Source organism: Leucopleurus acutus, assembly GCF_964270905.1.
Source record: "Leucopleurus acutus genome assembly, chromosome: 4".
In the NCBI taxonomy this organism is placed as follows: Eukaryota; Metazoa; Chordata; class Mammalia; order Artiodactyla; family Delphinidae; genus Leucopleurus; species Leucopleurus acutus.
The window spans coordinates 138,965,205-138,984,376 of record NC_139146.1 but is presented as its reverse complement, the minus strand read 5'-3'; the positions used below and the strand labels follow the sequence as shown (position 1 = coordinate 138,984,376).

General features: G+C 36.9%; 1 protein-coding gene across 1 annotated transcript in view; it reads right to left on the bottom strand.

The window, feature by feature from the left end:
* The window catches only part of PPP3CA (protein phosphatase 3 catalytic subunit alpha), a 299,473-nt gene that overhangs the window by 77,725 nt on the left and 202,576 nt on the right, over positions 1-19,172 (bottom strand). Inside the window, exon 3 of the mRNA XM_082837840.1 lies at positions 148-272. Coding sequence (XP_082693966.1) covers positions 148-272 — 125 coding nt within the window. The remainder of the gene's footprint in view (positions 1-147; positions 273-19,172) is intronic.

Genomic DNA, 19,172 nt, shown 5'->3' with positions numbered 1-19,172 from the left:
GATATGGAATTTCCCACACATTTATGTGTATTAAAATTCATTGTTAAAGACTAGGGATTTCCTTAAGGCAATACATATACCACTTTATTTCGCTAAGATATTGTTGATCCATTACTGAGCAGCTAAGAAGAAATGATGCAGACTTACTTCGATACTGAAGTACCCTCTGTCTACATAGTCCCCTAAGAAGAGGTAGCGAGTGTTGGCAGGAGATCCGCCCACTTCAAAGAGCTTCATTAAGTCAAAGAATTGTCCATGGATGTCCCCGCAAACTGAAAGAAACAAAGAAAATTCATCTGATGGTTACATTTTGTTAAGACTCTGAATTAGACAGTAAAATTACAAAATTTTAGAACCAGAAGGAATTTAGAGGTCATCTTAGCCAAAACGTTCTTTTGTAAAACAGGAAAGTGAGACAGAAATTCCAAACTTAATTGGTGGCAGACCTGGCTTTTGCATCCAGTTCTACCAATTCACAGATTAACTGGAAAAATAAAGATAATAATAACAATAATGGCTATTATTGTTGTACATTTAACAATTCTGCACCAAACACTCTGCTAAGAGATTTCTACACATTTTATAGTCATGGGATAGGATTTCCTTTTGCAGATTAGTCAAAGAGAGGTTCAGAAATTTGACATAATCTATATACGGAGTCTAAATATGTATCTACTACATGTTATTGACTCCTGAAGAAAAGGAAATGTTGATACCCGTTATAAAAACTGTATTTCACTGACTCTAAAATGCCATCAATTATAAAACACATCATTATTTTATGTACCACTGAGAAAGGAAAAAACTCCAATTTAATTTAAATTTATATTATAAAAGAGCACTTTTGTAAGATGTACCCTGGTATCAAATGTCAAATTTTATTTTAAACTGTGAAATTAAAAAAATCCTGTAAAACTGTATAAATAATGACTGGTAATTGACATTTCTTAACTTTCTCACCTTCTCTTTTAAACCAAAATTCTTCAAAAAGCTATGTAGTCTCTCTTTTTAAAACCCCTTATTCAGTACTTACTATTTCATTTACTACTTTCAAAGCCCTAAAAAAATAAATATTATCTCCATTATGGTTATGTGGCTAGGCGAGATCACTGTTAAAAATGAATGATATGGGCTTCCCTGGTGGCGCAGTGGTTGAGAGTCCGCCTGCCGATGCAGGGGACACGGGTTCGTGCCCTGGTCCGGGAAGATCCCACATGCCTTGGAGCAGTTGGGCCCGTGAGCCATGGCCGCTCAGCCTGAGCGTCCCGAGCCTGTGCTCCGCAACGGGAGAGGCCAAAACAGTGAGAAGCCCGCGCACCGCAAAAAAAAAAAAAAAAAAAAAGAATGATACAACTGAACTGAAAAAAAAAAAAAAAAGAACGATACCGAGTTTCAATTCAGATTTGTCTAATTCAAAGATTTTGCTGTCAACCATCATGTTATAATATCTTTGACATTTATATGGTTTATACATGTGTATGTATTTACTACCTTAAGACAATTTTATGCTTGAATGATGTACGTGATGTGGCTGTTTCTTTAATGCTAAGAGGTTCAGAGAATGAATGTTATCAGTGAATAGGAAATCAAGAGGCCAAAGGATGCTATCTTAACACATTCTTATGTTGTAATCACAAGTAAGCTGAAATGTTTTAAACCTCATTCCTTTATCTGATGAAAGCTGATAGAAAGAAAAATGAGTCAAAGAAGTTCATTGATGAAAAAACTATAAAACAATGGGTGAATAAAAATGTCCTATAAATCCCCATTCTTACCATCAAGGAACAGCTAGTAAGGACCCAGAGTTCTATAAGCCTGAAACAGGTACAAGTGGGCTCTATTTTAGAATACCTGCACTCAAAAAGCTTAGAACCTATCAAAACAGATGTAAATTACAAGGAGCTATAACTGCTAAGGCATTCTTTCTGCAAATTCCAATCCCATAGCTTCTTCCCTCTCATGAGTAAGAGATACACAGTACAAATGCCAGAAACATATTCTTCCACTTCTGAAATAATATCATACTAGAAAATTGTTTATAAATAATCGTTTTTATTCTTACAGTTGAGTACTTTGCAAACGGGTCCTTATCCTGGCCTAATGAGGAATTTGGGTTGTGAGAGACATGTCATATACTGTATTTTAACCAAAGGGAAAGAAATAAAGAGCAACAAGTGTCGTGGTTCAAACACTGCCGGGTACAGATGCCAGTACCCACTCTGGGGAGACTTGCATGCTGCATTTAGAGCTGTGAAAACTGATATTAATAATAATAATAATAATACAACTAAAAATAAGTAGATAATAAAACAATTCTTAAAACTTAAATGGACTAATAATAAATCCATTTAGAAGACTGAATTAGCATATCTGTATTACTAAATTTTTAAGAAGGCAAGAATAAACTTATTAGTTAATGAGTAATAAGATAATTCATCTTCCACTGATTTATCCCTTGAAATTACAGTTGGTATGGCTTACTTATCACAGGTTTCTCTCAAATGGCAGGCATTTTTACACCTGTCATGTTATGTTTCAAACCAGAAATTACAAACAAAAAAGGTTTGGCTGGAAACCAAGCCTTTCTTTACATGCTCTCCATTAAGTTCAGAAGTTGAAGGAAGGAACTTCAGGGAAAGAAAGTATGAAGCAGGGCGCTTTGTTTCAGCTGAACTGATGCAGCCGTCAAATGTTAACACCTGTGACCAGGATACTTCCTTGCCACTGTCCCTCTCTCTATCCTGAATCCTATCAGAGGGATAGGATCCTATCAGAGGGTCAATTATGGGGTAAGGCTCAGGGAAAACATGAAGCCAGGTGATGGGGTAGGATGGAGGATTCAAACATTATTTGGAATTTGTATTATAGTAGCAAGTCTAATAATCATATTTTTAGGCTATTATTAAAAGGTCCCCTAGTCAAAATGGGTGTAGGCATGGAAAACAAAATACCCTGAAATTCAGGGTATGATGGTCACATCATCACTGACTTTACTTTAGACCAGACACAGAATTCAAATCATACTTTTACAGTAAGGACCTCTTATGACAATGTCCAGCGAAGGAAAGCAACTTGCACATACAATCATAAAAAATATGCAAAGCCCAATGAAAGAAAACAGTAGTTCAAATAAAATACACCCGAAAAATTGAGATATTTTTATTAGAGATGTAAGGATTTCCCAGGTCAGTTTAAGTTAAAGCTATTTAACTTTAAAAAACAATCATCTACCTATCTATCTATCTATCTAGTCACCATCCTATTGCCCTTCTTGTTCACTAGATGCCAGTCTTCTCTGTCTCAAATAAGCCACGTTTCTTTCTTGTATTTTCACAGCCTGACTCCTTTTCATCCAATAGGTCTCAGCTACATGTCAGTAGTGTTAAGGAGGTCTTTTGATAAAGGAGCTACCTCTCTCTAAAATTATTCTTCTTCCCATTAACTTGTTTTACTTTCTTCATCTACTTATTACTCTCAGGAATGATCTAGCTGATTAATTTGCCTGCCTGTTTCTTCCCTGATTCTTCCCATTGGAACATAACCTACACGAGGACTATAGCCTGTGTGAAGCCGTCAGTTTGGTTCACTGACCAGGTGGAGAATAGCGCCTACCACCCAAAAGGTACACGAGAAACGTGCTACCCTAGGATTCTTCCACTGGGTCTGTGCTGTGCTGAATTTGGAAATCCATTAACTAAGAAGTCAAGGTTTTGAGGGGCCCTTGGGATTGACAGAGTTGGACAATAGTTGGAGTTTGCTTTGGTGGAAGCTGAAGGTCTTCGACTGGTCTGAGATGGTGTCTGTTTTAAGCCTTTAAGTCACAACTTTCGAATTAGTGTGCGGCAAGACTGGGGGAGAATGGGGGAACTTCACACAGTTTACGGTAGTTTCTTTACCTGGTTCTACATCAGTAACACTTGGCGAACTTTTGAAACTACAGATTCTTGGGTCCTGAATCAGAATCTCCAGAGATGCAGATTTATAACAAGCTCTTCGATGACTCTTATCCAGAGAGTAAGACTGAACAGACCTAGGCTTTTGACCCTCTGTCTCGGCACACTCAGCCCTCATTCTGCATGCTTGGGCAGTTCCCCTCACAGGGTTCACATGTGGGGGAGATACACACTGGAAAGGCAACTTCGTGCGATGCTAATTCCAGGTTGGTGTGAGATCGGGATTTCCTATTATGTGAAAGGATAATATTGAAGTGATTGTTTGATAGAGTCTAGGATAGAGGAGTGAATCTAACAAAGGTGACGACAAAGAGCAAATTTACTTGTGCATTTGAATGTGGCTATTGCTCAGGCCTTGTGCATTGCAGCTTTCAGATAAAGGATTTATCCCAAAGTCCTAATATTTGGGAACATTTACTATTTTAATATCCAACATCAGGAAGAAAGTGATCTCCATACTGAGGTATATCCACACTTAGGTACCCAAGAGGATGGAGGGTAGGGCCAGGGCATCACACAGAGGGAAGGGTACTTCCACGTGATGGTAAGTGAGAAGCATAGCCAGGTAACCTTCCTTCTTTGTAATGCCGTGGCCCGCACCTTCCATTCTCTTGGGTACCTAACACACTGGTGTCCAAAGAGAAGTAAAGTACAACAAATGTCAGCTAGTGAGGCAAACCATCTGCTTGGCTGCTCACAGCCTCTAATTCCCCACGAGGCTAGGTCCTTTCATCTTCAATGTCATTGGCTTTAACAGCACTTCTAGAACAGCCAGGCTTTGACAAGTTCTATTCTACCTTCCAGGCAAGCTCATTCTTCACCAAACACTCCTGCTTCCCATATTCCCCTAGCTTCCCATTATTTGCTTCTCATTTCCAACGAAACACTGCTGGCAGGCAGGAAGTCAACTAGGGGCTAGCTCTAAGAGACCAACGATACGGAAAAAGCACCAAAAACACGGGAACACAGTACAGGCAGTAAAAGCTAGTCTCTATGAAATATCCATCCATCTGGCTGAACATTCAAAAATATATATCTCTTCAATAGATTATTACCAGAATTGTACATATTTCCATCACAGATGTATAGTTATGGCATTTAATGAAATGAACACATCAAAGATAACAAAAGAAAGCATACGGGTTTTTCTCTGGACCACTGCTACCCTCAGCCATTAGCAACCTGATGCAGTTCTCCACTTGTTTTTATACTGGACAAGTAAGAACTACCAGGTACACTGAGCAGTTGAATCTATTTGTTGAGAAGGTGGTAAGGTTGCCAATATCTTCTCCTTGGTCCCTTCTCTAAGTCAGGTGACTAAGTGGTTTTGAACCTGGCTGTTCTAACATCCTCAGTACAACCAAATGGTGCAAGAGGGATCAACATCCTGCAATGCTTACACATTTATTTCTTCATTCTCGTCTACTATCAGGAAATACATAAATTATGCCTAAATAACCAACTACTAAGTAATACCTAAGCAAACAATTACTTTTGAGTAACTGCCTTTTAATATTGCTTCCCTCCCCCAGTGACTCTTGACCCACAGTAAATAAAAGTTTACTGGAAATGATTCTCACACAAGAATGGTCTCAGTAACTTTTGATCTAAGGCTTCTGAAGAGGAGTACAGAATTTTAAAGGGGGAACTAGAAAACATACAGAAAGCCTTTGTCTTTGTTTTTTAGGGAAGGAAATAGTTTTTATTTCTCATATCATTGCTAGAGAGCTAGTTATTAAACTTTGAAATCACAGACTTAGGAGGTTAAAGTATATATAAATATAAACATTAATTTAAATGTGTGTGTGTGTGTGTGTGTGTGTGTGTGTGTGTGTGTGTGTGTGTAAAGCCACCTACCACAAAGGAGAAAGTATTTGGAGATTAGTGGTCAGTGCAGCAGTTAGGGAGTCATTAAACAAGGTCAAGACTTTACTCACTGTAGATTACAGCAAAGTAGTGCTAAAGAGAAATGCAATAAACAGCTGGGGCAGGAACAAGGGGCTCTTTGTAGTTAGCTGAGAAAGCTCTTGGGATCTACAAACTAGACAACGAATCAGTCACAGGGCGAGTCTAAGAGTCCCTAGAACTGGCACACTGCTCAGGAGAGAAGATAATGGCCAGCATATTGAGGACAAACAGACCGTTGAGAAAATAATCTCAAGGATAGAGGACAAGTTAGAAAGATAAGCACAACCAGGACCAAGCCTAGGCCTTGCATCTCCAGACTAACAGAAGTACTGCTAACTCTCTGTTGAAAAGGTGCTCAAAACAACCACCCTGCGTACATTATATGTATAATCAAGTATGCATGTCTAAATCAATTTAGTGATTCTGCAAATAAGTATACTCATATTATAAGTTAATTATTTTTTCAAAGAATTCCATTGTTTTCTAAATCTACATTGGCAACTAAATCGCTACATTAGAAAATGTAAACAGTACAATGCACTGAACATATTAGGATGAGGTCCCAGTATAATTGCTACACAATTGATAGCTTGAAAAGAACTCTGCTACAGCTGCCATCCAGAGTGGAAAACATATAAGGAAACATAAGATAAAAATACATACTTTCATATAAAACTACTTAGAATAGCTTTGAACTAATGCTCAGACTTATGCATTTGGCCCTGTTTACTTGCCTATATTAAAGGAAATCCAAAGAAAATCATTGGGTCAACTTCGTACTGACACTAAGCAAAATTTTTATAATGTCATAGAATTCCAGTTTAAAGAATGCTTACAGAAAACAACAAATCAGTGAAATAATACATTGCAGGTGAAAATAGATTTTTCATGGACTGGCATTTCAAAATTGCATCAGTATTATGATTTAGAAGTCAAGAGCTTTTAATTCTTGACTCACTGTTTATTTTTCTATAAAGATCTTTTAGTTCCTCCAAAATACTGGCTTTTATCATCGTGGAAGATGTGCATGAAGTAGAATAACTACCTCTACACGTTTTTCCAGTTCACATGAAACTAACAGGTTGTAATTTTTCTCTTAGAGAAGACATTACTGAATTGCTGAGCAATTTTCACCATTAGAATTCCACTCTCCTTTCAACTTCATTTACTGCAACCCAATTTTTTTTCCATAATAGACACATTTTTCCAAGACAATAAAAGTTCTAATGTTAAGGAACTAATATTATGTCTAATTCTCAGCATGAGATTAACCTATTAATTTACTGGTTTGGTTTTTGAATCCTCTATCTGCTACACCTTTTTCTTTTCCAAAATCTGCAATTTTGCAGAGAACCATCTTGCATTTAGAGGTTTTGTTAGATGTTAAACACAGTGGGTACCACAAGTACGTATCTGTTTCCCCCTGTAGACCATCCAGGCTTATGTAACTTTAGTGGATGATAAGTTCAAGTACAAACCAGCCTGCCCGAATATGTGTGATTCATTAGCAGAATGTGCAAACTTCTGAAATCAGGCAATTACTGAGATAAAAGTGAGTTTCATTACAGCATTCACTATACATCTAGAGATCTTCATCAACTGTAAAATAAACTAACCAAGAAAAAAATAACAGGGGTCTGATTCATCAAAGAGGTATACTGCAAAATAATATTTTCCCCAGAATGAATATTACTTTTCAAATGTTAAATATGTATTAGGTACTTTATAAAATACAAAATATGAATTCTTAACCAGGGCTTGATAGTATAAAATGATAATGAAAAGTCTATAATTAAAATTTCCTAAAAACTCTATTTTTTCTTTTAAAATCCTTGAACTGTCAGTAATGAGATTAAATACAAAACAATAACAGTACCAGTGTAGATTAACAGCAATAATTTCAAACATTTTCTTTATATTTATGATGCTTTTTTACAAAGATAAACTGTTAGCCAGTGTTAATGAGAAATGTAACAGGACAACTGAAAAAACAAGAATGGGATATACTGTAGATTACAATAGATAATAAAATCACAACAATCCAGTACTAAATATGAGTACTTCATGAATCCCCGAATCTCAGTTTATAACTCAGTTTATAACTCAGTTTATAATTACATGGAAAGAAACTAGAAGAGTCTGCATTTTTAAACTGTTTTATAGAAGGACCAGGCATACACAGCACCATGGTAAATCCACTGTTTATCCCAATCAGCAGAAAAATCAATGACTGAAACACATATTTATTTCTTATCTTAAAGATGAGTTTTCTCACTATCAAGATTTTTCTTATTTTGTTTACTGGAAGAACTTAATCTATTGAATAAGAATGTATTTGTTCCATCTATTATCACTATTTTTCCATTTCAGCACCAATCCAGATTTTAACAAAATGCCTAACTGTTAAAGATTCATAATAACATTGTGGAATTATTTTAAGTCACAGTCATGGCAGTGACAGTAGTAAATAATAACAATAAGTAAATATGTACAATACTTATAGTGTTATTTAAATTTGGTCATCATTATGTTCATATGTCCAAGTTTGATCAGTCCTGGAAACTATCAGTTATTTGATATGTGATTTACTTACATTATGTAGTTCACTAAACCCTTGATTGTCATCACCAAACAATAAAGAGTACTGGATGAACTATGAGATGATATAATTTCAGCCAAATATAAATAAACTTGATATCTTATGTACTTATATATATTTATTAATAAACGAGAGATTGTTCCCTTCACTTTTTGAAATACTGATGCCAGGTTCCAGATCCTATGAACTCCCTCCAGGACCCTAAAAACTGGGCTCTCACTATGGTAATCAGACCTAGGGGTTATAGATCTATGCCTTAGCATTCCCATCTTAGGTCTTCCAAACTGGTATTTCTGGAGGGGTGTTTTATGTTTTGTTTTGTTTTTTTAATTGTCTGGGAACTGTGGCCACAGTATACTTTCAATTCTGGCTTTTTCCTGGACATGTTATTTCTTCCTGGGTGAGAGGCAGTAGCGTGTAATGGTTGAGAACACAGTCTATGAAGCTAAACTGCTCAGTTTCATAACTGCTGTCTGTGAGTTTTTGCTTTGTATGTGTATTCCTCCTAACTAACCTTAAATCAGTAAGCTGTGGCTTTTTAGTTAATCATTTTCTCATTAATTCTCCCTGAATCAGCTTGACCATCTCAAGAAAGCATGGGCTCTTCTAATATGCTTTTCCCAATCTCCTCCTCACAGAGTCACACTCTATTCTTTTTTACTGCAATTCTTTAGCCTTTGACTACCTTGCCCAATAAATCGCCACTTGTGTAACTAGGACAAAAAACTTAATCTGAGTAGGAGGCCTCAGATGGCTCATCTATAAGGGGCTTCATAATAAACCGTTTTAAAATAAGTTTTTAAAAATTAAATGAAATAATATAAGGGGGAAAAAAAGGCTCAGCATGCTGTGGCACACAGAATGCACTAAAACAAAGTGAAATGGCAGATGTGGCCACTATTCCAGAGGTTGTCTACCTAAGAAACATCTTTGCCAGATTTAGACAGATGATTGCAGTACCTGTAGTCAATGTAGCCATAAATAAAACATACAAAAAGTCGTTCTATTTTCTTCCACTTCTTATCCAAATGTATGCTATCATATGTTGAAAGCTGTTAAGCCTGAAATCAAATAGACTGGGCCTCATGTTCCACAATTTCCATTTTTTAAGAGTGGAAATATCTCCAAATGGCTCTAGTGATATTACCCATCTTTCAGCCAGTAACAGCACCATGATGAGTTTCCAGTTAGCCTCATTTTCTTTTGTAGCAGAGCTCATTTACAAGACCACTCTGTTCCTTGGCTGTGTAATGGTAGTAATGTTTTAAAAGCTGAAAGTGACACGGTAAATAGAAGAAATGTAAGGTATTTCACCAAATGGATTTTCAAAAAAACTACTCTTCTTAGATTTCTGGAAAACTCGGTTAAGAAAAATCTTCTGAGTAGGAAAAAAGTGAGTCATCTCTTATTCTTGTCATGATACTCGTCAAATTTTGACCATTTAAAAGATTATTTTGTTTTTAATATTTTTAAAACTCAAGGAAAGCAACTAATGATATTTAATTCGAAAGTCCACTTATTCATCACTAATTTGGCAATTACAGGAAGTGGGGATATTCGTAAAAGGGTTTTTACTTACCACTGACTTTCAAGTAGTCAGTTCTATTTATGTCTACTACTAAGTAAACAAGGCTAATAAGTGCTATTCCTAACTGATAATACTTAAATGACCTGATGGAAAGAAGGACAGATTATGCGCTACCATTTCATCAGTAAAAACATATGTTTATTTTGGTACATGACTCTTTTTGAATTATGGTTTTCTCAGGGTATATGCCCAGTAGTGGGATTGCTGGGTCGTATGGTAGTTCTATTTTTAGTTTTTTAAGGAACACCCATACTGTTCTCCATAGTGGCTGTATCAATTTATATTCCCACCAATGGTGCACCCTCTCCAGCATTTATTGTTTGTAGATTTTTTCATGATGGCCATTCTGACCGGTGTGAGATGATATCTCATTGCAGTTTTGATTTGCGTTTCTCTAATGATTAATGATGTTGAGCATTCTTTCATGTGTCTATAGGCAATCTGTATATCTTCTTTGGAGAAATGTCTGTTTAGGTCTTCTGCCCATTTTTGGATTGGGTTTTTTTTTTTTTTGATATTGAGCTGCATGAGCTGCTTGTAAATTTTGGAGATTAATCCTTTGTCAGTTGCTTCATTTGCAAATATTTTCTCCCATTCTGAGGGTTGTCTTTTGGTCTTGTTTATGGTTTCCTTTGCTGTGCAAAAGCTTTTTTTTTTTTTTTTTTTTTTAACATCTTTATTGGAGTATAATTGCTTTACAATGGTATGTTAGTTTCAGCTTCACAACAAAATGAATCAGTTATATATATACATATGTTCCCATCTCTCTTCCCGCTTGCGTCTCCCTCCCTCCCACCCTCCCTATCCCACCCCTCCAGGCGGTCACAAAGCACCGAGCTGATCTCCCTGTGCTATGCGGCTGCTTCCCACTAGCTATCTACCTTACGTTTGGTAGTGTATATATGTCAATGTCTCTTTATCGCTTTGTCACCGTTTACCCTTCCCCCTCCCCATAGCCTCAAGTCCATTCTCTAGTAAGTCTGTGTCTTTATTCCTGTTTCACCCCTAGGTTTTTCATGACATTTTTTTTTTTTTAAATTCCATATATATGTGTTAGCATACGGTATTTGTCTCTCTCTTTCTGACTTACTTCACTCTGTATGACAGACTCTAGGTCTATCCACCTCATTATAAATAGCTCAATTTCGTCTCTTTTTATGGCTGAGTAATATTCTATTGTATATATGTGCCACATCTTCTTTATCCATTCATCCGATGATGGACACTTAGGTTGTTTCCATCTCTGGCAAAAGCTTTTAAGTTTCATTAGGTCCCATTTGTTTATTTTTGTTTTTATTTCCATTTCTCTAGGAGGGTCAAAAAGGATCTTGCTGTGATTTATGTCATAGAGTGCTCTCCCTATGTTTTCCTCTAACAGTTTGATGGTGTCTGGCCTTACATTTAGGTCTTTAATCCATTTTGCGTTTATTTTTGTGTATGGTGTTAGGGAGTGTTCTAATTTCATTGTAGTTCTATTTACAATAGCCAGGACATGGAAGCAACCTAAGTGTCCATCAACAGATGAATGGATAAAGAAGATGTGGCACATATATACAATGGAATATTACTCAGCCATAAAAAGAAACGAAATTGAGTTATCTGTAGTGAGGTGGATGGACCTAGAGTCTGTCATACGGAGTGAAGTAAGTCGGAAAGAGAAAAACAAATACCCTATGCTAACTCATATATATGGAATCTAAGAAAAAAAAAAAGGTCATTAAGAACCTAGGGGTAAGACGAGAATAAAGACACAGACCTACTAGAGAATGGACTTGAGCATATGGGGAGGGGGAAGGGTAAGCTGGGACAAACTGAGAGAGTGGCATGGACATATATACACTACCAAACGTAAGGTAGATAGCTAGTGGGAAGCAGCCGTATAGCACAGGGAGATCAGCTCGGTGCTTTGTGACCACCTAGAGGGGTGGGATAGGGAGGGTGGGAGGGAGGGAGATGCAAGAGGGAAGAGATATGGGGATATATGTATATGTATAGCTGATTCACTTTGTTATAAAGCAGAAACTAACACACCATTGTAAAGCAATTATACTACAATAAAGATGTTAAAAAAAACAAAACAAAACAAAAATATATGTTTATTTGTTATATGGGGCATATTTGGAAATGGGATTTTTAATTCTTAATTGAGTGATTATTAAAAATACATGAACCACACAGACATGTTAGAACACATTGATTTGAAAATTAGTTAAGAAAAAATATTTCCGAGAACATGATTCTGACAAAGGCAATAAGCCTGTTTCTTAATTCTGCCTAGTTTTCCTCTATCTATCATTTCCTTGTCTACCTTTCATTAAGCAGATATTCCAGAATATCTGGGAAAAAGTGAATAAAACATTGAAATATGAAATATTTACTAAAAGCCCTGTATTAAAATGATAAACAGCATCAAAGGCTGAGTACTTTTTACTTGTGTTTAATTATACTGAGACAGTGAAGAAATGGAAGGCATGGAACTTGGTCTCAAGAACTTTAGAGCACACTTGAGAAGACATACATATACAAAATGGCATGAAGAAGTACTGGCTTCCTGACATCTGAGTATTTCCCTCTCCATCCTGAAACATCTGAGCACTGACTCATGGTCAAGAAGTATGGGTTTAAGACTTAGGTCTCCCATCCAGGAAAATCATTTCATTGCCTGTTTACCACCTGTCAAATTCTTAACAGAGGGAAGAACATATACAGTTTTTCTAAAAATAAAAGTCAAATTATAAATACTTCACATTTACCTTTAGTAATGATACTTTTATTTTGAAATTTCAAATTCATTAAGAAAGGGTAAGAGATTGTTTTATGTATTCAAAAGGGGAATCAATTAAAATTTTTAAAAACTTGTACTACGTTATCACAAATTTCTATGTCAGAACTAATATTTACTCAACTGAAGACTTCTCTTATGGGGCTGATTGTATTCCACAGTGATACAAACCATCAATTCTGTTAATCTTTGTGGGTATAAATATGGGTCACAGTTACCTGAATTGATTGAAACCATAGCATCCATCACTTCTTTGTATATTCTGTACATTTACATATGTGCTTGTCACCAGTTTGAGCCTGAATCATGTCTCATGTTTCTTGTTTCTTTAGCATTTGACACATAACTAATTAAATTATGCAAAAATCATGTTTTCCTAACATGTTATATATGGCATATAAACTGAGCCATCATGGCAAATTAATGCAGGTGTTTGGAAAACAGAAAATAGCTGCTGATAACTCATCATAACTTGTGATTCATTAGTAATTATAATTTCAGATTTAGTTTAATTTTCATCAATTAGAAATGATGTATGTTGTTATATATTTGAATTGCTAAAAAGACCAATCAGGATTATCAATCAACCTTTTTCTTTCCCTTCACAATATATAAAAAAACTGAAAAACATGTTCATAACGTGTTTGGTGAATTACTAACTAGGTGACTTTTACTAGGAAAAAGTTTGGTTTATAAAATCACATAACTTCAGGTTTCATTTCCTTATAGACCTACTTCATTAAATTTCCAGAACTCTTTCCATCTTCTACATTCCTTATTAATACATTTTAAACAAAAAATTTTAAGGTTCTTAATACAGAGGCTTTTAAAATATGAAATGTCTTTGCTATTAGTCACATCACAAATTCAACTACATTTTACAAAAGAACACTTGATTTCTCCTGGGATGATCTGGTGCTTTATACAGAGAGTTCACATTTCAGATGGGACAAAACTGTCTATAATTGCAAACAACAGCTAACTTCATAAACGCAGATATTTTATGCAGTCTTAACCAGCAGGTAGTTAATAAGTATCTCCGATGTGTTAGGTGTTACGGTGAATTACAAATCAGTCATTATTCTTTCAAACTGGTGGGAAGACAAGCTCATACAAATATGAAATAAAGAATAATATATAATTTTATACAAAAGGAATATAAACACAATTAATTCCCTCATGAAATATAAAGTATACTTGGGATATAAGACTTACACATATGAGTAGGTACCAGATAGGGATAAAATCTCTGTGTCTTATGGATGTTTCCTAGGAAGTGGTTAGAAGCCAAAAACATGGGGCTTGAAAATGTTTGCCGAGGCAGGCATGGCAAATATGATCCTTTCCTTCTGTTTCATGAATAAGTAATTTTCCTCTTAGCAGTGATAAGTCATCCTGACCACTTCTGACCTTTGCCTTGCGAAGAGTGAGACCACGAAAAGACCAGGGTGGCTGAGGTCACACATTGGCTTCAAATGTGTTCTGCAGAGCTGAAGGATACATGAGGAGTGTTGCGGTCATTATTACAATAAGCTCTACTTTTATTGTTTTTATCCCTTGGAGTTTCATGTAGGGTTATTTCTTTGTGTGTGTGTGTGTGTGTGTGTGTGTGTGTGTGTGTGTGTGTGTGTGTGCACGCGCGCTGGGGTGGGGTACCGCCAGGGGAGATTCTGCTGCTTGAAACTTGTTTATGAATACTACTGATATAGACAGAAGTCTTACAGAAAGTCAGAAGTTATGGAAATGAAGATCGACTGAGATTATCAAAGAAGACTTAATTGAAGGAAAGTGACTTGCAGTGTTGATAAAATCGTTAATAAACGGAGAATAAGAGAAAGAGATCGGGCTTCCCTGGTGGCGCAGTGGTTGAGAGTCTGCCTGCCGATGCAGACGCGGGTTCGGGACGCGGGTTCGTGCCCCGGTCCGGGAGGATCCCACGTGCCGCGGAGCGGCTGGGCCCGTGAGCCATGGCTGCTGGGTCTGCAGGTCCGGAGCCTGTGCTCCGCAACGGAAAAGGGGCCACAGCAGTGAGAGGCCCGCGTACCGCAAAAAAAAAAAAAAAGAGAAAGAGATCTTTAGGTAGGAAGGTGCAAATGAACGAGACTAACTGGATCGCAAAACAATTTGGATTGATAAGAAGGTGCATGTGAAACAGCAGGAGAGAAATTCGAGTAGAAATGTGTCATGAGATTATGAAGGGCCTTGGATTTCAGTATGAGATGTCTGAAGGAGAATGATCCCACTAATATAAGAAGATAAATCTGGCAGCTGTATGTAAAGTTCAGTGGTGTGGAAAAACTGAAAGCAAGGTTGATTCCAATTAGAGGTTCACTGCAATAATACAATCACAAGACAAGGAGGTCTGCTATGATAATGGTGGAAGTGTGAAAAGATAAAAGGGGCCAAATAGAACATTCTTATACTTCTACCTGAACCATTATAAATGAAATAAGTAAAGTCATTCATTTGTGCCCTGATTCGATAAACATCAAAGCCTGCAGCATTTCTACAATATCCCATTGTGTTAGACCCTAAGAATGTAATAGAACAACTTAGATATAATCAAAGCTCTCATGTATCTAATGAAGGATACTGAACTAAATAAGTAACAATACTAGAGTAAAAGCCATAAAGGAAGAGATCTCTTTCTTCTTTGCTCCCTGTTATATTCCTAGTGCCTAGGACAGTGCCTGGTACAAAGGGGGTCCTCAATAAATATCTGCTGAATGAATTTATGAATGAGGCAATGGGCATGATGGACTTGGGGAAGTTTCCTGGAGGATGCACTACATAAGCTGAAACCTGGAGAATGAAGAGGACTTAGTCATAGGATGGTGGGGACAGGAGCAGGTAATAGGGGTCACGGCAGAAAAAACGACTTGCGGCAAATTTTAGAAAGTGAAAGGCGGTCTGTTTACCTGGAGTCTAGGTAAGGAATGAAAAGTGATGAAGCTGTAGAGATTAACAAGGTTCAGAGAAAAAGGGTTTTGTCATCCAAGTCAGGAAGTTTGAACTTCATCCAAAGAGGAGCCGTTTGGGCAAGAGATATTCTATCTTACCTCTAGTAAGTCACTCCACCTCTCTAAGGCTCAAGTTCCTAATGTGTAGAATAAGGACAGTAGCAGCTACCTTGCACAGTAATCGTGAAGGTGAGATCTGATAATGTAGTAACTGACACAGGTTAGTAACTCAAGGTAAGTTCCTTTTCTCTATGATAGCTCTTTTTAGATTCACTTGATCGAAGCTGCCCCCCGCCCCCATAAGTGACTACAATAATATTTCAAAGTAAAGTATCACTAGCATGAGTCTGGATAAAGAGTACTGTATATCTTATATTAAAATTTACCTTCTTTTATTTAATGCTAGGTACTGGGTAGCTGATGGTCCCAACTTTAAATCTGTAGATGCAAAGTGCAAGTAGGGAGATACTGCTTTCTTATTCACCTCTTTTCCCACAACATGACTGAATCAGAAAAAAATAACTGCAGAAATATTTAAAACAGAAACTACGTATGAATAAATTATATAGAAATGACTATTTTGGTGTTAAGTAGCATGTCTTTATTTCCATGCTTTTGAGTTTCCATCGTGTATAAAGCCCCTTAACTGGCATTCATTATTAAAGTAAGTAAATATTCACAGGTTTCTGAATAATTAATTGATGCACACCATACTTTCCAGTGTTTGTAAATATAATGTATTTAAAATGAAACAGAGTTTCGACATGTCTTAAAAACACAGAGAATTAGAATACTTCAAAACTGCAAAGACAGAAATGAAGTCTAAATGCTTGTCAGCACACAGGTGGCAGGGTATAAGATACCACAGAACCTTTAAGCCACATGAAGGATCTGCTCCCAATATCTTGGAAAATCCTCTAATCCACAAACATTACTAAACATATTATTCTCCCATGAGATACAGTAAAATATAAGCACTGACTTCAGGCACAAATGAATCTGGGCTTAAACAAAGCCTCCCTAACTTTCACTCTCCTATCAGCTTCTCTCTCCACATTGGTCTTATTTTCTGCTACTGAAGTTACGACTTACTCCAAGTATCCTCCAATAGCATCCTGCCAGCACGCTGACTTAAGAGATGGATCCACCAATTCCAGAAAAACTGAGCCCTGGAGTAACTGACTGGCCCCTTGCAGGTCCCCTGCTCACTCATGAATCAAGTGTTGTGTGCAGGGAACGCTGACTGGCCAGTCCTAGCTCATGTGCCCCCTCGTACTTACTGATGGGAAGGGGGCAAAGTCTATCATCAAAAAGAATAGGAATGGAAAAAATATTCCAGGCAACCACAAACAGGGGATTTCTGCACACACACACACAAAAAAGATGGAAATTCTTCTACTTTTAACTCAAAGATCATTTCAGTGGGCATTCTAGCGCCTTTGCTAGAGTTTTAAGTTCTCATTTGAGCAATGTTGGCAAGACCTGGAAAACTCAGTGAAACAGTTTAATGTTCACTTTGTCTAGTATCTGCACAGAAATTTTGATGGATTCATTTATAGTACAGACCCAAATCCCTAAAAAATATGGCATTCTATTCTTTATCTAAAGCGTTTTTTTTCCTGGCTATAAGTCATCACCTCATCACTTCTTACTTCCAATGGCATTGACTGTCTTTTTATAGAGATCTTTTTTCATAGAAAATATACACACATACTAGACACACACACACATACACAGATATACAGCTAAACACACACACAATACTTAATAAGAGAAAAAAGCTGAAATGAAATTCAGATGCTGAGAGGTCTGTTAGCCTAGTGCATAAGCTAAATTAATACATGTAACGAACCATTGAGAAAGGTCAAGTCTTAGAATGTGAAAACTGTGAATGCCAAGACTCGACTCTTCTCCTGCTGTATCCTATGATGTCTAAAATATGGTGAAAACATTTTAAGTACCATGACTCATGTCTCTGAAGATGGCAGCAGTCTTCATACAAAGATCAAGTGTTAGAAAGGCATGGAAAACTGGAAATGAAACAACTATATAAAAACCCACTTAGGGGATGATCTAATCTTCGTTGATGCAAATTCCTGTAAGGATTAGAAAATTCTACGTTAAGCACACTTTCCATATTTCTCTTTCCACAGTTGTCATTAATATGGTATTTACAAAAGACTTTTTGACTAAGATACAAAAGAGATGAGTTTCTTAATATTTCTTAATATTTCAGCCATATTGCTTCTTACTTGCAGTCAGAATCCTCTATTTGGGAAATCAAGACTGGTTACTCTGGAAATAATGATGGTACAGACACACAGGCAATTAAAATAAACCTCTACTTATGATGCAGCTTTTATTCATAGTATCCTTAAACATTTTACAAACCTAACAAACTCATACTCACCCACCAGTAAAGCTCTCAAGAGCAGACAATGCCTAATGGCGATACAGAGCAAATTCTTAGTTAAGTATTTCAACCAGAAAACAAAAACATAACTCTTCCCTAGGAGACTTCAGACGCAACTTACATAAGCAAAATCTAACTATGTAGGTTGGAAATTGGCCAGGCAGTCAAAATCAACAATGCTGCTTTTATGAAGGCTGTTAAAACTGTATTAACACCTGCAAGTTGTCAAGATGTTATTTATTCCATGTTTGAGGAGAGGCACTTCCACGAGTAAATTGGATCCTCAGTGCCAACTTTGGGTTTACAGCTTACACCTTGGTACCCAGTTCAGAATTGCAGGCCCTCTAGGATGTGGGTCCAAATTTGCCCCCAGGGAGAACTGAAATCGTATTTTCCCTTATCTTAGCCCAGAGGTTTAATTTGGGCTGTATTATCTATTCATAGAAACCTCTAGTACCTATTCACTGCTTAAATCTCAAAACATCACCTGTTCTTATATCTCCCATCCCACCCTTCCCCCCCACTGCTGTCCTCTTCTTGCTTCTGGGGTATCCAGTTTTTCTGTTTGAACTTCTCTGTTACTAGATATAATGAGCTGAATTCTGTCCCCTCAAAATTATGTTGATGTTCTAACCCTTGGTACCTATGAATGTAACTTTCTTTGGAAATAGGGTTTTTGCAGATGTCACCAGGTTAATATGAGGTCATACTCCATTGGGGTGGGCCCTAATCCAATATGACTTGGTGTCCTTATAAGAAGAGGAAAATTTGGACGGAGACACAAAGGCCATGTAAAGACAGAGGCAGAGATAGGAGTCATGCTGCCACAAGCCAAGGAAAGCCTGGGGCTACCAGAAGCTGGAAGAGGCAGGGAAGGACCCTCTCCAAGAGATTTCACAGGGAACACGGCCCTGCCAACACCCTGATTTCAGACTTCTAACCTCCAGAACTGTGAGACAAATTTCTATC